Below are 22,604 nucleotides of genomic sequence, written 5' to 3'. Positions count from 1 at the left end.
GGGACACCTGATATCTGGAGGCTCCTCATTTCAACTCTTCCCTCCACGCTCCTGGGGTTTCGCTGATGTCCCGAGTTCCCGCCCTCGGTGACCCACTGCTACCGCAGTTCTTGACGAAAAGGTGAAGCGTTTGATTCCATGAGAAGTGTAAAACCTAGAGCAGATTACAAGCGCTTGATGAAGGGGGTCTCATTTTTAGGTAGAGTTGGAAACATCCCCCTGTTAATACCCTGTTAATAAATTTTTGGACTGCACAGGTGGCCCCACTTACAAGCTCGCTTGTTTTTTTTTTTTTTTTTTTTTTTTTAACAAGTTTTTTTTCCACAGCCATACGTGGGGGAGGGTTGGGAGCATTCGTTCAGGCTGGGATTAACTATACGTATTGAATATAGCAATCAAGTTTATTGATAGTTTTGGATAGAAGTTTCTAGAAATAAGAGGATAAGTTAGACATAGTATATTTGAGAAGCACATAAAATTGTATTAATGAAGTTAACATGCCCCAAACTTCTTTTCTTTCAGAATAAAGTTCAAATTTCTAAGATCCTTCTCACCTGTTCTTAATTTTCTTCCCTAATCTCCATCACGTTCAACCTTGTATTAAAATAATTAGTGTACTTAATCTTTTCTACTTCATTGTAAAACCCCTTTTTATATTCTGCAGAGTTAATAACAGTAACTTGCCTACAGTAGGTGCAGAGTAAGTGGTTTTTAAAAATTGAACATCACAGTAAAGAAGCATATGCACACATATGTAGACCCAAATAGGTTCTAAACGAATGAAATAAAGTTCTAAAGTACTGTTTGTTTTCTGTGTTGTATGTTTTATTATTGCCCTTAATTCCTTGCCTTCTGATTATAATTTACATACTTTTGTCAAAAGTTACTAATGATGTTTTCTGAACTAGATCATGTTCTCTAGGTTAGGATCTCTGGCTAATGCATCTTTGTACCTTAATTTAAATTCAGGTTAACCAAGTTTTGAGCTCCTGATATATACGCAATTCCCACCCTCAAGTAGCTCACCATTTTGGTAGGAGAAATAGCCCTGTAGAGTTAGAAAGGTAGGCACCGTAATATAGTGTTGTAAGGGTAGCAGTAGAATTGTATACGAAGTAAAACATGAATACAAAAGAGGATGATAACTGGGAGTGGTTTAAGGGAGTGTCAGGAAAGGCTTTCTAGATGGAGTTGGTTTTGAGGTGTAAATAGGACGTTCCCAGGTGAAGTGAAGGAAACAGTACATGCTGCGCATGGGTATTTATTTCAGTTGGGTGCATTCCAGCAATTGTAATCAGTTTTTGGAGGGTAAACAGTCCTCAATTCTGCTTTCTGTATTTTCCTATTTAGTTCTCTTTCCCATCTTCCACAATAATTATTTAAATCTACTCTTTTCGAACCACTCCCTTCAAGCTCGACAAATGGTTTTCAAGTTCCCTAAAAAAAAAAAAAATCTATTAGATATGCGCTGCTTCCATTTCTTGCGGTTAAACGTATAAACTAAGCCTGAACCTGCAGTCATTCTTTCTTCCTTCTTTTCTGTTGTATTTTCAATTATAAAAGAAGTGAAGTCTCCATTCCCTCCTAAGGACAGTCCCTCCCCTTGGTGCTCTGGATTTTCTTCCTGTCTCCTCAAGGACCCAGTTACCCTCATTCTATGCCATTGAAATCGCTTTGCCAAGGTCTCCAGTGACTTTCTTGTGGATAAATCAAATGGACACTGTTTCGGTCTTTCTTACTTGAACTTATGAAAGGGTTCGAATGTTTTATTGAAATACTTGCCTCATGTGGCTTGTTCCATTTTTTTTTTAATTTCCTAATTCTCTAAGTGTTCTTTTTCAGCTTTCTTTAGATGCTGTCGTCTTCATTTCGCCCCTAATTCAGTGGTTCACTCCACTCTTCCCTCCCACAACATTCCTAAGGAATTAAACATTTCCATCAGTAACAGTGATCCACTGTGTCAGGGGTCTGCCAGTGATAGAGGATAGGATTGGTCAGCAGATGCATAGTTTGAAATTTTGTGAGGTGTTTCTGATGTGCCTCCTATAGGCATGAGAAAGCTAAAAGAGAAGCACGAAGGACAGTCTGTCTTCAGATGCCAAATCCAATGGCCAGTATTCAGCCTTCATTGCGTTTGATCTTTATAAGACCTTTGACACTACTGACTTTCTTTAAGCTGTCCCTTTTGGTTTTTTGCTGTTCTCTCCTGTTTTTTTTTCTCTCTGAACACTTAATTTCTGTGATTGCTTTCATTTCTTCTATCTACCCCCATATTTTGGTGTTTTCCTGCTTCTGAGCTCTGTCGTTCCCGTTTTCCTTTTTTGTGCATTCTAAAATGTCTTCCTAAATCATCTGGTCTTTTTTTCATAGTTTGAAAATTAATATGTATACAAATATACACATATGGCCCGTACTCCTCTTCTGAGCTATAGAACCACTCTCTACTGGACATTTCTCTCTTGACAGTGAACAAGCACTACTAATTCTACATATAAAAATCTACATATGAACAAATAGTATAGGTTCTGCACATGAAAAAGTGAAATGAATTTTTTTTTTTAACCCCTCTCCTCTAACCTTTTCCTCTGGTAGTTTCTGTTACCATTAATTGTATGTGGTAAGTTAGATGTGTGCTTGTTCCCACGTAGGTTAGATGTGTGCTTGTTCCCACGTAGGTTATCAGTTCCTTGGAGGCAGGGGTACATTCATGTTCATCTTTATACAAAGATTTCTGGTGGACTGCTTTATGCAAAACTGAATTCCCTATGTCAGTTAATCAAGAAACTTGGGAATCATCCTTTAATTCTTGGTTTACCGAATCACCCATCTTTCAGCTTGTATGTAAGTCCTATACATTATGGTGTCTGAATATTTGTCAAATTTGTCACTTCCTTGACAGTCTTACTGCTACTATCTTAGTCTTCATCCTGTCACTTAGGCTGTTAACATAACACCTTACTGGCCTCTATTCCATGGGTGTGTACATAAATTAGTGTCCTGGGAAAATAGAAGAAGCCCTGATTTTGTAGTGTATGCTAAATTTCATGGTGTAAATACCCTTACCATGGTCAGTTTTTTTTTTTGCGGTACGTGGGCCTCTCACTGCTGTGGCCTCTCCCGTTGCGGAGCACAGGCTCCGGACGCGCAGGCCTAGGGGCCATGGCTCACGGGCCCAGCCGCTCCGCTGCATGTGGGATCTTCCCAGACCGGGGCACGAACCCGTGTCCCCTGCATCGGCAGGCGGACTCTCAACCACTGCGCCACCAGGGAAGCCCCTATGGTCAGTTTTAAGATACCTACATGTGATGTCAGCTGGCTCACAGAATTCCTGAGAGATTAACAGTTGGCTCTCAGGATCCAATCCGAGCCAGCCCCAGCGCACCACCGAGTGGCTAATCCCTTTTCAGTCATCCTCCATACATCTGCCAGAAACTGTTCTACAACACAAGGCTAACAGAGCTCTTTCTTGGCTTTAAAAGCTTAAATGGGAAATAGTCTGAACATTTTGAATATTTTACCAGCCTCTTTTCAAACTGCACCCCAGCCTTCCTTTGGAACCTCAAATCCTATCATTCTTTACCCTTTCTGCCCAAAACACACTGTGATCTAGACATACTTAAGTCAGTATTATCCTTATTCCTCAAAATATGCCATTATGTTTGCTGCCTCTAAACCTTCCCTCTTGGAATAGCCTTCTCCACTTGTCTGCCTGACAGGATCCTTAATTCTGAGAACTACTTGGCAAACTCGAAGGAAATGGGGTTCTCAGAATTAAGGCCAAAGTAGCAGTTTCCTTCTTTCAGTCCACTACACTTTGAGAGTAGTCAAGAATGAGTCTTTGCTTTTAGCAGAATGATACTTCCAGCTGATACATAGATTAATTCATGCATTCAACCAGTATTGAACACCTGCGATGTGTCAGGCATTGTTTAGGCTCTATGGGTGTGGTAGTACACAAAGCAAACTCATGGGGTGTACATTATAGTGGATATAGACAATTGAAGTTTTCTTATAAGTACTCTATTTTATAGCTTGTTAGTTTCATAATCTCTGTCAAGGCAGTCTTACGTATATCTACCATATGGCTAGGAGATAATTGTTTATGCCTACATTGACTTCACTTCTGTGTATCTATTTTTCGTTCATAATTCTCTCCACTTTCCTTTCACCCACAAATTTGTGGATTTCTGTACAGAAAGGTATCTTCTTAACATCTAGCATCACTTCTTGTTTTAAAATTTTTATTTATTTATTTTTTGGCTGTACCGCGTCACATGCAGGATCTTAGTTCCCTAAGCAGGGATTGAACCTGTGCCCCCTGCAATGGAGGCGCAGATTCTTAACCACTGGACTTCCAGGGAAGTCCCTTTTTTTTCTTTCTCTTACTGGTCTACTTTCAACATGGTTTCTCTTTCCATTTATTTATTTCACCCATAAATCCAAAATTTCAGTAATACCTGTAAGTTTGCATTTGCCTACTTCTATTAAAATTTCAGATTCACTTTATTATAACAGTATTTGTGCATCAGTCTGGAGATGCTGGAGACCATAATTATCAAATACAGTCAGTTTTCCTATTGTCATTGTCAGTGACCTTGTTTTCTTGTGTTAAAAGCTGTGGTTCGTAGTTTTTTTTTTTTTTTCAATCTTTTACTCAGTATTTTCCTTTTGATTCACTGATTAAAAACTAGCTTTTAGGAATATGCATAGTAGTCCAGAGCGTGGGCTCTGCAGCTACACTGCCTGGGTTCAAACAGTGAAGTTGCACAAGTTGCATGTCCTGTCTGTGCCTGTCTCTTCACCTGTGAAACGGGGAGAATGATAGTTCCAACAGGGTTGTGTGAACATTGAATGAGTTAGTATGTATAAAGTGCTTATATCAGTGCCTGATGCGTAGTAAGTTCTTAGTGAATTTTACCAGTCTCTTCTGCTGTTGCTACCGCCTCTTCTCATTTACAACAGAAAGCCTTTTCAGTACTTTCTGGTGTATAGAAAGACCTCAAAATATGTTAACTATGATTATAATTGTTCTGTTGTTTAATATCTGTGGTTTGGTGCAGTGTAATTAATAAGGATTTTTTTCTTATTTTTTTTCCCAGAGTGTTATAGTGATTTTTTAAATGAAGACTTTGATGTAAAAACTTATACTTCTCGATCTATTCATCAAGCTGTAATTGCTGAACAGCTAGCAAAACTTGCCCAAGGAATCAGTCAGTTGGATAAAGAACTGCACTTACAGGTAATTCCAATTTTCTGGATCATACAATTTATTCAACGCAGAGTGATAATATATCATTTTTATAATCCTTTTATTATTTAATCTAAATGCATATTTACATGAACAAATGTATATTTTTCCAAGTATATCTTTGAAAAGTTTTCTGTAAACTACTTTTTGTTATTTGAAAAATGGATATACCCATCTCTCCAAAACCTTTTATTCATACTTTGTTTTCATCATCTTAACTGATATGGAGAGAGTATAGGTAGGCAAAAAATAGGATGTCTTTGATAAAGATAATAGAAAATAGAATTTTGGAAGCAGAACAGTGTGAATAAGAAAAACTGGGATGTTCCCACCAGCAGTTCACACTTTATGAGCACAAAATGTAATATTTGATGAAATTACAGAAAGTTGATAAATTTGTGGTGGATAGAACACAATGAGGGGAGTTAGGAGATAGGTCCAAATCTCAGTTGTGCTGTTAACTTTCATATCATGTAATGCCTTTGAGTCTTGCTTTTTTTTTTAAAAAAAAGGAAAAAAACCTATGGAATGGGTTGGAGTGAATAAGGGGGAAGAGGAGATTGTAGTAGAAAATCTTGAAGGTTCCTTCCTCTTCTACAATTCTGTGATTTTTATAGGGTGGTTTTATGGTGTACTTTCTAGTGTTGCCTTTCTTTCTGAGTAGGCACTTAAATATTTAAATGAATGAACAAATTGCATGAATAAATGAACTATTTTCCAGGAAACCTAGATCTGGTATAATGAGACATGTTCCCTTAAGTTTTTCGTGTCTTACTTTATCAATTAAAAGAGCAGTTTGGGGCTTCTCTGGTTTCGCAGTAGTTAGGAGTCTGACTGCGAATGCAGGGGACACGGGTTTGAGCCCTGGTCCAGGAAGATCCCACATGCTGTGGAGCAACAAACCCTGTGTGCCACAACTACTGAGCCTGCGCTCTAGAGGCCACGAGCCACAACTACTGAGCCCATGTGCTACAACTACTGAAGCCCGCGTGCCTAGAGCCTGTGCTCCGCAACAAGAGAAGCCACCACAATGAGAAGCCTGCACACCGCAACGAAGAGTAGCCCCCGCTTTTCGGAACTAGAGAAAGGCTGGGCGTGGCAATTAAGATCCAGTGCAGCCAAAAATAAAAATAAATAAAAAATAAATAAATTCAGTGGTTGAGAGTCCGCCTGCCAATGCAGGGGACACGGGTTCGTGCCCCAGTCTGGGAAGATCCCACATGCCGCGGAGCGGCTGGGCCCGTGAGCCTGTGCGTCCGGAGCCTGTGTTCTGCAACGGGATAGGCCACAACAGTGAGAGGCCCGTGTACCGCAAAATAAATAAAAAAGTAAATTTATTAAAAAAAAAAGATAGAAGTATATACTATAGACAGTTCTTTAAAAAAATAAAGAGCAGCTTAGTTCAGACTGGGGTGACTTTTAAGGTCAGTTTAAAATTCTGATTATATAATTAGAGATCAATACTTATTGAGAAACATTTATAGGACAGTTTTAATTGTCAGGCTTTGCTTTAGGCTATGCGGATAGAAAAATGAAAACATTTCCTGGCTCTCCAAGTATTCACAGACCAGTGGCAGATACAGACAGAAATAATGACAGGCAAGTGATGCCTTTTTTAAATAGAATAGTACAAAGTGTCTGTGGGAGCAGGGGAAAAACCCAGGCACTTAATTCTGCCTAGGTTTCTCAGGGGGTAGCTTTTTGCAGGAGCCACCTGAAATTCTTTCTGCCTTTTTGTGGTTGGCATTTTCCTTATTCTTTGCATATAGTACCTTCTCTGAAGGAATCAGTAAAAACTTAAAATCTATTTAACATCTCCTAGAGGGGGCAAGTTATGCTTACAGTGGTTCTGGATGTAGGGTGGAGGAAGTCTCTGATTCCTGGTATGAGATCTAAACCTGCTACAATTGTTTTTCTGCAGAAGCAAAATTGGGATAATGCTAACCAAACCAGTAAATAAAATATAATAAAAATAATTTAAAATATAATTGAGATCGGGGCTTCCCTGGTGGCGCAGTGGTTGAGAGTCTGCCTGCCGATGCAGGGCACACGGGTTCGTGCCCCGGTCTGGGAAGATCCCACATGCCACGGAGCGGCTGGGCCCGTGAGCCATGGCCGCTGAGCCTGCGCGTCCAGAGCCTGTGCTCCACAACGGGAGAGGCCACAACAGTGAGAGGCCCGCGTACCGCAAAAAAAAAAAAAAAAATATCATTGAGATGATTAAAATTACAAAATGTGTACCAAAGTATGTGTTAGTCAGGGCTTTAGTACAGGAAGCAGAAACTGCTCTAGGTATTTAAAGCAGGAAGATATTTCATACAGAGGATTGGATAGACAGCTAATGGAATGAGTTGAAGGATCTACCACAGGTGCAACACAGAGACCTGGAAGCTCCTGCTGTTACCTGCCATGCCACTGCTAAAGTTCAGCTTCTGGGTGCTTGGTAACTGAACTCTGGAATGATCTATAGGGCTATCTCAACTGTCTCTAAATCCTCAGGTCTCAGGACTTTGCTTACTAGCTGAAACAGTAATGGGAAGATAGTTTTCCTCTTTCTTCTGTCTTCTAAATCTGTTGGAAAGGGGAGTCTATGAAATTGTAGTTTTAGGCTTTTCAACCTTTCCAGAGTATCACAAGGCACAAAGAATAGAGAATTAGAAAAATATTCATCTTGTTAGGATGGACACATTAATGACCATATCAGTGGACTGGGGAGAACTCAGATGTCTTCTGGATAAGAGACATAGGAGTCCAAAAGTAACACTTATTTTAGATATGTGATAGAGGAACTTGGTAGAATGACAAGTGACGTGTGAAACAGGACAAAGTAGAGGATTTAGGCATTCCATTGAATGAATCTTTGCTGATTAGGAGCTTCAGTTTACAGACTAGACATGAAACTTCTTATTCATTTTAATAAAGGGTACAAAATAATAAGGATTCCTGCATTGTTCTAAAGATTTGCTTGATTTCTTGGTGTTTCTAGGACTCTTTTGTGTGTAGCCTTTAACTCTTAACTTTTATGGGTTTTTTTTGATATGACTATTCACACTGCCCTAATTTTCTTAAAAATACCAGTCTTCTGCAGGGAAGAGGATTTGCTGTGACATTAGGAAGCTGGAAGCAGAGAGATGTTTAGGGAGGCGCTGACTCTGCTTTATCTTTCCAAATTAGAATGTGGTCTTGATGATGCTGAATTAAATGCAAGAACTAAAAGAACCGATGTTTGAAAACACTCTTTAAAAGGGAAGCGTGTATTAATTAGCATGGCAAGAATTAGCTGGTTTTTGTTTTTCAGTTTGGGCACAACTCGTCCTGCACATCCCCCTAGGAAACCATGGGGCTAATGAAAAGACATCTTTGGCTCTGTGTTGAGCTATAGCGTGTTTGTGTTCCCACCAGTCATTCAGCTCAAACACACCTTTATACCCTGTATTTTTTGTATCAGCAAAAATTTTTTGCTGATACAAAAAAATTTTTTTTAATTTTTCCCACTTTCCATAAAGAGAGAGCCCTTCAATTCTACTTTGTGGTTACAAATTAAAATACTTAATACTTGGAGTGCTGATTATTCATTCTTGATTTTCAGGTTGTTGCAAGACATGAAGATTTATTGGCACAAGCAACTGGGATTGAATCTTTGGAAGGTATAGTTCCATTAACTATTATACATTGTACAGAGCTAGCCCAGGGCTTGGAAACTTCTTCTGTGAAGGGTCAGAAAGAAAATAGTTTAGACTTTGCAGGCCATACTGTCTCTGTTGCAACTACTAAACTCTGCTGTTACAGGGTGAAAGCAGCCAGGTAATATGGAAACGAATGTGTGTGGCTGTGTTCCAACAAAACTTTAATAAAACTTTGCTGACCCCTGAGCTAAACTCTCTGGGTTTAAATCCTTGCTTTCCCACCTACTAGAAGTGTGACTTTGGACAACTTACTTAACCTTTCTGTGCCTCAGTTTTATCTATAAAGGAGGAGTATTAATATGTACTAATATGTTATTTAGAGGATTAAATGAGTTAACAAAATGCTTTGAACTTTTCCTGGCACATATTTAGTGCTTTTATAACTATTAGTTAATTAAAACAAATAAGCAGGGGAATTCCAGTGGTTACAGTGGTTAGGACTCCGCACTTTCACTGTTGTGGGCGCACATTCAATCCCTGGTTGGGGAACTAGGATCCAGCAAGCCGCGTGGCGTGGACAAAAAAAAAAAAGAAACAAAAACAAAATCAACTCCACTAAAGTAGTGGAAATAGGCTTGAATTCTTTCCTATTTCTTTGAAATGCTTTTCAAAAATGAAAGTATAGTAGAATGATAATACATTGGATTTTTATTATGAACTCTCTTATTTTCGTTTGACTACATCTTTTATGAATTTGTCATTCTCTCTATATTAAATTAAACTACATCTCATAAATATGAAATGTTAATATTGTATTTTCCATTATCATTTGTGTTGTGATTACTATTAATCGTTGCACATCAAAAGAAAGCTAAGTGATTTTTCCCTATGTTGATGAAATTCTTAAGGAAGAAGGGTATTGCTTTCTGTGATGCAATATTCTTTAATGCTTCCTCTAGTATTTCTTACGTGCACTCAAAGATGTTATTTTCAGCATGTGCATTGTTTCTAAGGCATCCTGATGAAGAACATAGTATTTTGGAGATAACAGTTTGTTATTTGAATATTTAGGATAGATATCAGACTATGTTCATGGGAAAATTAAGAGGCTCTAGGTACTGACTTATTATGGAAAATTAATTTTCTTTAATCTCATAATATTTTTATATGTTTCTGGAAGCAAGTAAATAATACCTTGTTTTTAATGGTAATTTTTGTAAACGCATAAAGGTTTTTTTCCTTTATAGAAACCCATAGGGATGTCATGGTAGTACATTGATTTTGAGTATATATAGGTGTAGATGAATCATCACAACAGAAATACTTCTCATTGTGGTTTTCTTTTTCTTTTTCTTTTTTTTAAATTGGCCACACCACATTGCTTGCAGGATCTTAGTTCCCCAACCAGGGATTGAACCTGGGCCACCACAGTGAAAGTGCCGAGTCCTAACCACTGGGCAGCCAGGGAATTCCCTATGTGTGTTTAGTTCTATAGTGTGCTGATTTTCCCCAGAGTGCTTTTCAGTGTTTAAAACATTTAAAATATGCTGTTAGACTGAGTTAGAATGACTATCCATTGGGTGACTGTGTACAGTACAAAGGCTGACTTCTCTGAATTCCTATGATAATCTAAGAATATTCTCCAGATTATTTGAACATAAGTCAAAGTATGAATCAGTTAGTATTCATTTTAGCATGATGTGTATTTCTAATCATTTATTAAACTTTTTGAGATGTGTGTTATGTATTTGAAAATGTATTACCCCAACTTCTACTTCATCTACTTTTTCTCCTATATATGTAAAATTTTGGCCATATAATTCATTTGGAGATATATTTATTTAGCCTATTTTATTAAAATTTACTGTCTCTTCATTTTTTTGTTTATTTATACATTTAAATTTTAATTGAGAATTTGTTAGATTCCAGGCAGCTGTAACAATATACAGAGTCCCTGTCCTTATGGAGTTTGGAGGTATATTTAATTAAGCCTATTTTATTAAAAAGAGATAGCCTAATTTCTTCATTTATTTGCTCAGTCGAATAGTAATTGAGAACTTGTTAGATACCAGGCACCTGTGAACAATAGAGTCACTGTTCTCATGATATTTATGTTCTAGGTAGGGAATTAGACCAAAAAAAAAAAAAATTTGTAAGTAGGGAACTTCAGGTACTTTTAAGTCCTAAAAGAAAATAAAATAGATGATGAGGTAGAAGAATGGGAGTTCCTTACTAGCTAGGATGGGCAGGAGATGCTTCTTTGAGAAGATGACATTTGAACTGAGATCTGAATGATGAGAAAGAGCTACCACATGACTATCTGGGGAGGAGAGTGTGGTAAGCTGAGGGACCAATAAATGGAATTAGCGTGGCATGTTTGAAGGGCAGAAAGAAAAGGCTAGTATGACTAGAGTTTAGTGAATGAGGGAAAGAATTGTAGATGAGGTTCTTGGGAAGGAATTTTGATTTTCATTCTAAATGCAATGGTAAACAATTGGAGGGTTTTAATTAGAGATGTTACGTGATTAATGCTCTAAAAAGTTTTCTCTGGTGGCTCTATAGGAAGGCAAGAGTAGAATCTGGGGTACCAATTTAGAAGCTATTAGAGTAGTAGACGTTGATCGTGCCTTGAGTTAGTGGTGGATATAAAGAGAGAGAAGTGAATGGGATAAAATGGGGGTAGAGCTGATAGGATTTGTTGATGGGAAATGAAAAGTCTGAGCGAAAAAAGTCACCAACAGTGATTCTTAAGATTTAAGTCTGAAAAATTGGATAGATGATGGTATGAGTAACTGAGATGCGTCACACTGGAGAGGATCATGGTGGGGCAGAAGTTATCTTGTTGGGTGTCTTAAATTTGTCATAAGAGAGTTCAGGGCTAGAGATTTGTGTGTGTGTGTGTGTGTATAGATAGGCAGGTATAAAGAAAATCTATATAGATGTATGTATGTATGTGTGTATATAAAATCAGTATTTTATTGAACAGATAGTGTTTAAAACATTGGGATTGAATGAAATCCCTAAGAGAGATTCTAGGTGGAGAAGAGAAGTTGGCTGAGGATCAAATCTTGGAGTACTCCAGCATGTAGAGATCCAACAGAGAAGGAGTGGGAGCAACTCATGCCATCAGAGGGAGCCCACGAGGGTGATGACTTGGAAGCCTAGAGAAAAAAATGTTTTAGGGAGGGAGTGGTTCAACGTGTCATGCATTTCTGAGAGTTAGAACAAGATCAAGACAGAACTGACAATAGCATTCAGCACCTTGGAGATTTCTGGTGACGTTGACAAGATCTGTTTTGGTGGCATATGTGTGAAAGGTGTTGCGAGTGGGTTGTGGAGAGAATAAGATGTGAGGAAGTGATGATAACAAGGAAAGCCAGTTCATTCTTGGAGGTTTAAGGTCAGTGAACCATAATACCGGCAGAAATCCTTGGGTCCAGAAAGGATTCTATTGGACTGAGCCATATTAAAACATTTGTATGCAGATAGGAGTATTAATTAATTCTGAAATTACTTCATCTAATATGACAACATTCTATACTTAAATTTATTTAGAATACTGTGTTTCAAAACTACAGCTATGCCAGTTGAATATAGAAACTGAGTTTTAAAGAATATAGTTCAAAATAATTAAATCTGTAATATTGGAAAGCCCATTTTTAGGCATATAAAAAAGTAAAATTTCAGATCTGTCTTCCTGAAAATAATTTTACAATTTTATAAACAGTTCTTCATCATGTTATGTAAGTAGAGAGTAAAGGCAATAATATACTTGCTGTCCATATTTATTATTTATCTAGCATTGGGAGTTAGAGAGAGTATACCAGGAGGAGAGTACCTCATTTCCAGATCGTTCAGGGCCTTGTAGACCAAGCTGTGGACTTTAGTTTTAACATAGGAGCAAAGGGGAGACTGGGGAAGGGATTTAGCAGATGAGTGTTATAATTTGCACTTCCAAAGATCACTCAGGCTTTTTTTTTTTTTAATATAATTTTAAAAATAAGTTTCTTTATTTTTTGGCTGTGTTTAGTTTTCATTGCTGGGCGTGGGCTTTCTCTAGTTGAGGCGAGCAGGGGCTACTCTTCATTGCGGTGCGTGGGCTTCTCGTTGCGGTGGCGTCTCTTCTTACGGAGCAGGGGCTCTAGGCGTGTGGGCTTCAGTAGTTGTGGCTCACGGGCTCAGTAGTTGCAGCTCGTGGGCTTTAGAGTGCAGGCTCAGTAATTGTGGTACACGGGCTTAGTTCCTCTGCAGCATGTGGGATCTTCCTGGACCAGGGCTTGAACCGTGTCCCCTGCATTGGCAGGTGGATTCTTAACTACTGCGCCACCAGCGAAGTCCCACGCTTCTTTTTTTGTAATTGTAGTACAATACACATTAACATGAAATTTACCACTTTAACCATTTTAAACTATATAACTTAGTGCTATTAATTACATTTACAGTGTTGTGCAACCATCACTATCCAGTTCCAGAACTTTTTCATCACCTCAAATGGAGACCCTGTACCCATTAAGCCGTCACTCCCCATTCCTTGTCAGACTTCTTTAGTGGAGCAAGGTTAGGACGGGGAAGACTAGTTAGAGGTTTTTGTAGTAGTCTAGGTAAAAGATACTGGTTGGATTATGATGATGGCAGAAGAATATGGAAAATTTCTCTATTTTTTTCGTTTAACTTTTTACCCAATTTGAACCCTCGTAAATTTGTAAAGTAATGTAAGCTGTTATGTTTTCCTAGGTGTCCTTCAGATGATGCAGACAAGAATTGGGGCTTTACAGGGAGCTGTTGATAGGTACTGTTGTTCATTTTGTAAATGAATGAAATGGAAAGATTTTTATCCATTGATAGTTTGAAGATGATTTTGTCACTCCTCTTTCTGTTTTTCCTTTAGGATGAAAGCAAAAATTGTTGAGCCATACAATAAAATAGTAGCCCGTACTGCTCAACTAGCAAGACTTCAGGTAGGTCCTCACTTGTCATTTCTTTGTACTTTTACTTCATTTTGTCTTTATAAGCGAGCAAATTTCAAGAGAATGAATTCTGAGGAAGTAAGAGAATATGAGAGAAAACGGGAAAAATACTAAAGAGCTTTAAAAGAAGATATTCAGTTTAAAAAATAAAAATCTAAACTACTATTAAAGTGAATTATTTTCACTCTTACTATATCAGTGTATTACTAACTTTTTAGAGTTCAAAATTATTTCTCTTAATAGAGAACAGGAAGAAACCTTTTATCCTTACAGTTTGCCATGATCCAATGTAAGGAACCCAAACCTATAACTTCTGTAATACAGCAGTCCCCAACCTTTTTGGCACCAGAGACCGGTTTCGTGGAAGACAGTTTTTCCGCGGACCGGGGAGGTGGGGGTGGGGGGATGGTTTCACATGATTCAAGCGCATTATGTTTATTGTGCACTTTATTTCTGCTATTGTTACATTGTACTATATAATGAAATGATTATACAACTCACCATAATACAGGATCCGTGGGAGCCCTGAGCTTGTTTGCCTGCAACTAGTTGGTCCCATCTGGGGGTGATGGGAGACAGTGACACCTGAAGTGTGTGGCTTATGTCTAGTCTACTCTGTAGTCTTGTTTTGATTGCTGTCACTGCAGAAAACCCTGCTTCACAAAGATAGGATGTTGGAAACAGAAACAGGCTTTTCAGTGCTTTCGTGGCAATCTCAGGATATCCCACCTTGACTTTAATCCAGAATGTATGGAGATTTGAAGTTGTCTCAAGCATACTTTTAAGGCCACCGTCATTTACAATCTCAAGCAGTTGATCTTCTTCTAGCACAAAGTCGATTCACTGGACTTATTCACAAATGGGTCGCAGATCCACTCCTTCCCAATTCGGGGGTCTTTTGTGGCTGGGAAGTAATGCTCAAACTCTTTTGAAAGCTGAGATGGGTGATCATGCACCAGCTGGGGGGAAGAAGGCCCTGGCTCAGCCTCTTTCAAAATCTCTGCTAATATTTGAAACATGTCAAAAATCCTAGTGTTCACTCATTGCCCCCATAATTCCAGTTTGGCTTTGAATGCAGCCATTTTATCTGCCAACTTGAACACAGTGGTGGTTCTCTCCTGAAGTGACGGATTGAGTTTGTTGAGCAGGTTGAATATGTCACACAAGTTTTGTGACCCCATTCTGTGGCACTGAAATGTGCTGCCAGGGGTGACTGTTTTTCTAAAAGAAATCTCTGGAGTGGCTCTCATAACTCAAAAACTCTGGCCAGTGATCTGCCTTTAGAAAGCCATCTCACTTCTGTGTATAAGAGAAGACGTGTGTGCTCTGTGTCCATCTCCTCACAGAGCTGCACAAACAGACGTGAGTTAAGGGCATGTACTTTAATGTGGTTGATAATTTTAATCACATCCTGCAAAACGTTAAGTTCAGGTGACATTTTTCGGCTAGCCAGCATTTCCCTATGGATGACGCAGTGTGTAGACTCACATTCAGAAGCAACCTCTTTGACCCAAGTAGTGAAACCAGAAAGCCATCCAGTCATGGCAGCCGCTCTGTCTGTGCATATATCGACACAAAATGACCAATTCACTTTTCCTGATATGTAATCATTCAAAGACTTGAAGAGTTCTGCAGCTATTGTGTTGGTTGTCAACAAAAGTGCACATAACATAACCTCATGCACATCCTCCTGAAAGACATAACGCACAAAAACAAGCATTGTTGCCTTGTTGTCAACACCAGCAGACTCGTCAACCTGGATTGCATACCATGGTGACTCATTAATCCTCTCTAACAATTGTGCCTCAGTATCCTTTGCTATTTCATCAATTCGTCTAGTTATGGTACTAGCCAAAAGAGGAACACGTGCCACGTTTTGAACTGCAGCCTCTCCTAAAAGTTCATGACAGATGTCCTTAGCAGCAGGCAGGCTCAACTCTTCACCAATGGTAAAGGGCTTTTTCTTAAAGATTTATTTATTTATTATTTATTTAGTTAGTTTATTTTTGGCTGCGTCGGGTCTTAGTCGCGGCACGCAGGATCTTCATTGAGGTACGCGGGATCTTTCATTGCAGCGCGCCGGCTCTTTGTTGCAGTGCACAGGTTTCTCTCTAGTTGTGGCGTGCAGGTTTTCTATTCTCTAGCTGTGGCGCGCAGGCTCCAGGGCGTGTGGGCTCTGTAGTTTGCGGCACATAGGCTCTCTAGTTGAGGCGCGCAAGCTCAGTACTTGCAGTGTGCGGGCTTAGTTGCCCTGCAGCATATGGGATCTCAGTTCCCCGACCAGGGATCGAACCCGTGTCCCCTGCATTGTAAGGTGGATTCTTTACCACTGGACCGCCAGGGAAGCCCAGTAAAGGGCTTCTTCTTAGAGTCTTCTGCTGTCTCATCATTGGGTTTTTCCCCCCTTTCAAAAAAGCTCTCCAGCGACATTTGTTTTTTCCTCATTTTGGCTAGGGTTAGCTTGTGGGCTTACCCACACTGTGACTGAGAGAAGTGCACAGTGCAGGAAAGAGGTGCGGACAGAAGTGGTAAATAAAATAATGGCAGGCCATGCGCAGACTGAAATAAGTGTCAGTTTCTGACTTAAAGCCTGCCACCACATGCAGTTGTACAATTGAAGTACATCAACTCACTTGCCACTGTAAAGCCTGCCACCAGATGCAGCTTAATTGTCACTTTCCACTCACTGGTAGAGTTTTGATATGAGTCTGCAAGCAGTTGATTTATTACGGTCTCTGTGTAGTCAAACCTATCTGTTAATGATAATCTGTATTTGCAGCCACTCCCCAGAGCTAGCATCACTGCGTCAGCTCCACTACAGGTCATCAGGCATTAGATTCTCATAAGGAGCGCACAGCCTAGATCCCTCACATGCGCAGTTCACAGCAGGGTTTGCGCTCCTATGAGAATCTGATGCTGCCACTGATCTGACAGGAGGCGGAGCTCAGGTGGCAATGTGAGCGATGGGGAGCGGCCGTAAGTACAGATGAAGCTTCGCTCACTCACCCACCGCTCACCTCCTGCTGTGTGGCCCGGTTCCTAACAGGCCACAGACCGGTTCCGGTCCGTGGCCTGGGACTGGGGACCCCAGCTATAATAGATGTTTTAGTATTTTAATCTTTGCTATTTCTGGGTCAGTTTTTGTCAATTGACCTTTCTTCTTGTTATGGGTTTTATTTTTATGCTTCTTTTCATGCTTGGTAATTTTTGATTTTATACTGGAAAGGTGTGTTTTGTGTTCAGGGGTCTGGATTTTAAAAAATTTCCTTGAAATGGTGTTGGACTTTATTCTTGTTCACAGTTAAGTTACTTGAAATTAGTCTGATCTTTTTGAGGATTGGTTTTAAATATTTATTTATTTATTTAGCTGCATTGGGTCTTAGTCGCGGCTTTCAGGATCTTTGCGGCATGTGGGATCTTTGCTGCAGCATGAGGGACCTTTTGTTGCGGTGTGCGAGCTTCTCTCTAGTTGTGGTGCATAGGCTCAGTAGTTGCAGCACGTGGGCTCTCTAGTTGTGGCACGCGGGCTTAGTTGCCCCCTGGCATGTGGGATCTTAGTTTCCTGACAAGGGATCGAACTCACGTCCCCTGCATTGGAAGGAGGATTCTTAACCACTGGACCACCAGGGAAGTCCCCAAGGATTGGTTTTAAATCTTTGTTAGTGCAGGTTCAGAGCATCCTTTAGCCTAGCGGTAGTTTAGCCATGTTTACTACTAGGTCTTTCCACTATGAGCTCTGTGCATTGTTTCAGTGTTTCTTTCCTTGTGTTTCCTCTTACACATGCACAAATTGGCACTTAGCCAGAGACTTGAGGCCATCTTTCTGCACATCTCCCCAACCTCTCCTTCCTGGCCAGTTCTCTGCCCATAGACTCTAGCTCCTTTTGGCTTTCCTGAAATCTGATCTGTTTCCACACTTCAGAGAGACTGTCATGTTCTGTTTGCCTTTGCTCTGCTTCAGCTAGAAAATTGTCTTCCGGCAGTAAATTGGGATAGTTGTTAAGCTCATTTTCTTTATTTTCTCTCTCCTGTGCTATTTTTCAGTATCTGTTGTCTGAAAATTTTATTTCATGTATTTTGTTCCGTTTTCTAGTTGTTTAAGATGGGAGGGTAAATTCTGCCCTATTATTCCATCATTGTTAGAAGTAGAAATTGCCTTCATTAAAAAAAATTGAATTATAAGTCACATACTATAAAATTCACCACTTTAAAGTACACGTTTAAGTGTTGACTGAGTGGTTTTTACTATATTCACAGGGTTGTGCAATCATCACTGCTGTCTAATGCCAAAACATTTTCATTACTCCAGAAAGAAACCTTAGGCTCAGTAGTAATCACTCCTCCTACCCCCTTACCCCTTGCCCCTCCCCAGCTTTCTAATCTGCTGTCTGTCTGTGGATTTGCCTGTGCTGGATATTTCATATAAATGCGTCATACATTGTGTGGCATTATTTTGTCTGGCTTCTTTCACTTACCATAATGTTTTCAAGGTTTATCCATGTTGTAGCATGTGTCAGTACTTCATTCCTTTTTATGACCAAATAATATTCCATTGTACGGATATACCACATTTTTGTTTATCCATTTATTTTGCTTGCCTATCAGTTGATAGATACTTGTTTCCGCTTACTGGCTATTATGAATAAAAACTGTTACAAACATTTGTGTACAAGTTTTTGTGTGACGTGTTTTTTTCGGTTATCTTGGGTATATACCTGAGAATATATATGCTAGGTCATATGCTAACTCTCTTTAACATTTTGATGTATCGAATCAATATATGAACACCTTAAACTTAAACAATGTTCTATGTCAATTATATTTCAGCAGAGCTGGAAAAAACTTTTTGAGGAGTGCCAAACTGTTTTCCAAAGCAGCTGTACCATTTTACATTCCTATCAGCTATATATGAGGGTTTCAATTTCTTTCTCACCAAGACTTGTTTTCTTTTTAATATAGCCATCCTATTGGTTATGAAGTACTATCTCGTTGTTTTGATATGAATTTCCCCAATGACTAATGATACTGAGCATCTTTTATTGTGCCTATCGGCCATTTGTATATATTCTCTGGAGAAATGTCTATTCATATCTTTTGCTCATTTTTAAAATGAATTATTTGTCTATTCCCTCTCTCCCTCCCTTCCTTTCTATACTTGGCATATTGTGTTCTGGCTTCCAATTTAGTTGTTGAGAAGCTGTCATTCTGACCTGGTCTTTTGAATCTGCAGGTTTCCTCTGGTTTCTTTTTAAAAAATTATTTATTTACTTATTTTAACATCTTTATTGGAGTATAATTGCTTTACATTGTTGTGTTAGTTGCTGCTGTATAACAAAGTGAATCAGCTATACATATACATAATATCCCTATATCCCCTCCCTCTTGCATCTCCCTCCCACCCTTGCTATCCCACCCCTGTAGGTGGTCACAAAGCACGAGCTGATCACCCTGTGCTATGTGGCTGCTTCCCACTAGCTATCTATTTTACATTTGGTAGTGTATATATGTCAATGCCACTCTCTTACTTCGTCTCAGCTTATGCTTCCCCCTCACTGTGTTCTCATGTCCATTCTCTATGTCTGCATCTTTATTCCTGTACTGCCCCTAGGTTCTTCAAAACCATTTTTTTTTCTTTTTTTAGATTCCATATATATGTGTTAGCATATGATATTTGTTTTTCTCTTTGATTTCCTTCAGTTTCAGAATGGTTTCTTTTTATTCATTTCATGTGCAATTTGTTTTTCTTCTTCCATCTGTGAGTTTATCTCTTTCATCATTTCTGAGCCGTGCTTTCTTCAAGTATGTATCATTCTCTCTCTCCTTTGTCTTCGATTCTGATTAAATGTACACTCAACTTTCTTTATCATCTAAGTCACTTACCCTCTTTTCCTTACTTTACATTTTTTTTCCTTTCCTTGCTGTTCTCTGGAGTTTTTTCTGATTGGTTATCTACTTCATTAATTTATTCCTGACCACTTCCTGTGGTTAAAATAGTCGATTATTATTTTGCTAAGTTTTGGTTATTGTATGTTTTATTTTTAGAAGTTCTATGTTTCTTTTCCTAAAGTGCTATATGACCTATTTCTTGTTCCCTGATTTTGATTTCTTTGAATATATTCTGCTGAAGTATTCTGTTGCCTTACTCTGGTAGGTATAGTATTTGTAGTCTTTGTGGGTATGTTTATCTTGGTGGTGCTTGCTGGTTCTGTCTAATGGAGTCCAGTTTTCCTGGGTGCCTGGTTATTTTTTGCTGTGTGTTGGACATTTTATTTGAAAAGTTATTTTTTAGAATATTTGAGTCCTTCAGAGAGGATTTGTTTTGTTTTTCTATGGCAGCAGAAATCGTTACCAGTCCAAGAACAACATTAAATTAATCAATTTTAACTCTCCTCCTCCACTTTGTCTCAGAGGCTATCAAAATGTAGGATCTAATTTTCCAGGACTAGCAAGTGATCTCAGATTACAAGTGGATTTGCTTCCTTTCTCTTGGGGTTCACTGTGCTTTACTCTTGGCTTGGTGTTTGTATCCATACTATCATTTCTTTGATGCTTTTGAGACATTTTTACATTTTATACAACAGTTTTAGTTCTTAATGGTAAGCTAAAAATATAGTCTGCCATTATTTTATTATTATTAATTAATTAATTAATTTTTTGTCTGCGTTGGGTCTTCATTGCTGCGTATGGGCTTTCTCTAGTTGTGGCAAGCGGGGGCTACTCTTCATTGCAGTGTGTGGGCATCTCATTGCAGTGGCTTCTCTTGTTGTGGAGCACGGGCTCCAGGCGCGCGGGCCTCAGTAGTTGTGGCATGCAGGCTCAGTAGTTGGGGCTCGTGGGCTCTACAGCACAGGCTCAGTAGTTGTGGCGCATGGGCCCAGTTGCTCCGTTACATGTGGGATCCTCCCGGACTGAGGCTCAAACCCATGTCACCTGCATTGGCGGGCGGGTCCTTAACCACTGCACCACCAGGGAAGTCCTAGTCTGCCATTATTAAAAATAAGAAACTTACGTGTCTTCTCTTTTTTATAAAATAAACATCAGATTATTTTTTTCCCCCGATAAAATTATTCAGTACTTCCTTAACACAAAAGAGAATGAAGTCTTAAGTCCTAAATGTGGCATGTAAGTCCCTTCATGTTATTGCCTCTACTTGCTTTTTATCAACTTTACCTTTTGTCATTCTAAAAAAATTTATTATGGATACTAATCACACTGAACTACTTACTGTTCCTAAGTGTGCTGGAGATTCTCACATTCATTCCTTTGCACATTTTTTTCCCTAACTCAGAATGTTCTAGTCACTCAGCAGATTCTAGTCAACTCGTCTGTGAAGTCCTCTCCTGCCCTTCTGACAGAGCAGAATATTTACTTAATTTACTTTATTTTATTTTTTTGGTCGCAGTGTGCAGCATGTGGGATCTTAGTTCCCCGACCATGGGTCAAACACGCGCCTCCTGCATGGGAAGCGTGGAGTTTTAACCACTGGACTGCCCGGGAAGTCCCAGAATGTTTATTTTTTAATTTTTTCATTTCTTTAATATCCTGTAGATGTTTCCATTATAATACTTTCTACATAATTTTTCCCTTCCTCATACTCTCCTATAAGACTAAGCTCCTTGAAGGCTATGATAATATTTTAATATTTGAATGTCTAGCCTTAGTGTAGTGTTATGTACCATATTAAATGCTTAAGAAATGAGTTAAATAATTTGTTCCTTGGTCTGTGCCTTAGTTGTAATGTTTTTAAAAAATATGTAGCATATGTGACTCAACATATATAATACTAAAAAATTTTAATGGACTTATAAATATCTCCTATAACAATCTGAGAAATATAGCATGTGAGAAGAGTTTGAATGTCAGTCTTTTTCAGAAGGATGAGAGATACAGGTTATTTCAGAGATAACCACTTAAGGGTATGTGGGGCAGTGAGGATACATAGAAACCTGTCTTAACAGTCAAAGAGGTATCGTGGGACAGTGGAATATGGCTTGGCCTACAATAATATCCTAACAGTCACCCTTTCCTATAACTCAGGTCCTGCATCTCTGTCTGCTACTTTTTCTTACTGCCACTATGGATTAACCCTCATTCTCCTTTTCATTTGCTCCTTGTTTCACTCTTGGCTTTTTTGTCTCAAGGCTTCTGCTCTATCCTATACACCCACTTTCCTAAAGAGAACAGTGTCTGTTTGTAACAGTTTTGGGCAGTTCTTGCACGAGACAGTGTGATATGTCACTGGTGATAGACTTTGTGGCGTAGCATTGAGCTGGCATTGTTTCTCTGATCTAGTCAGCTGTGGCTAAGGTCACAAGGTCATATGACCTGAAATACCATGAACCACATATAAGGAGCTGCCCAAGCTACTTTCCTGAAGAAAGGATGTGGGCACTGCAAGTCCTGCTCAGAGCGTTAGAGCTAATGTTTTACTTTTATGCTGAAATATACATTAAAACATTACTTCCATAGTTAAGTTGGGATTTAAATATTGCTTTTGAGATTAACTTTTTCATTTTGTACTAAAAATCATGGCCTTAAGTTAACTGGAATTCTTTTTTTTTTATACTGTATTTTGACTTTTTTTTTGCCATCTAATTATTCCCTTTATTTATTTTATTTTTTACATCTTTATTGGAGTATAATTGCTTTACAATGGTGTGTTAGTTTCGGCTTTATAACAAAGTGAATCAGTTACACATATACATATGTTCCCATATCTCTTCCCTCTTGCATCTCCCTCCCTCCCACCCTCCCTATCCCACC

The 22,604-nt window shown here is 38.9% G+C and overlaps 1 protein-coding gene across 3 annotated transcripts in view; it reads left to right on the top strand.

The window, feature by feature from the left end:
- The window catches only part of COG5 (component of oligomeric golgi complex 5), a 275,728-nt gene that overhangs the window by 465 nt on the left and 252,659 nt on the right, over nucleotides 1–22,604 (top strand). For 2 of the 3 annotated variants that reach the window (XM_027123902.1, XM_027123901.1), the window contains exons 2-5: nucleotides 5,100–5,239; nucleotides 8,838–8,895; nucleotides 13,609–13,663; nucleotides 13,763–13,832. In XM_027123902.1, coding sequence (XP_026979703.1) covers nucleotides 5,100–5,239; nucleotides 8,838–8,895; nucleotides 13,609–13,663; nucleotides 13,763–13,832 — 323 coding nt within the window. Of the gene's footprint in view, nucleotides 1–14; nucleotides 122–5,099; nucleotides 5,240–8,837; nucleotides 8,896–13,608; nucleotides 13,664–13,762; nucleotides 13,833–22,604 lie in introns of those variants that run through there. The other variant, XM_027123903.1, reaches the window with a different exon arrangement.

This window comes from Aethalodelphis obliquidens, unplaced genomic scaffold (genome assembly GCF_003676395.1).
Source record: "Aethalodelphis obliquidens isolate GAN/ISIS:26980383/991018 unplaced genomic scaffold, ASM367639v1 scaffold27, whole genome shotgun sequence".
Classification (NCBI taxonomy): Eukaryota; Metazoa; Chordata; class Mammalia; order Artiodactyla; family Delphinidae; genus Aethalodelphis; species Aethalodelphis obliquidens.
The sequence above is the reverse complement of the archived record's forward strand: the minus strand, read 5'-3'. Positions and strand labels throughout refer to the sequence as shown.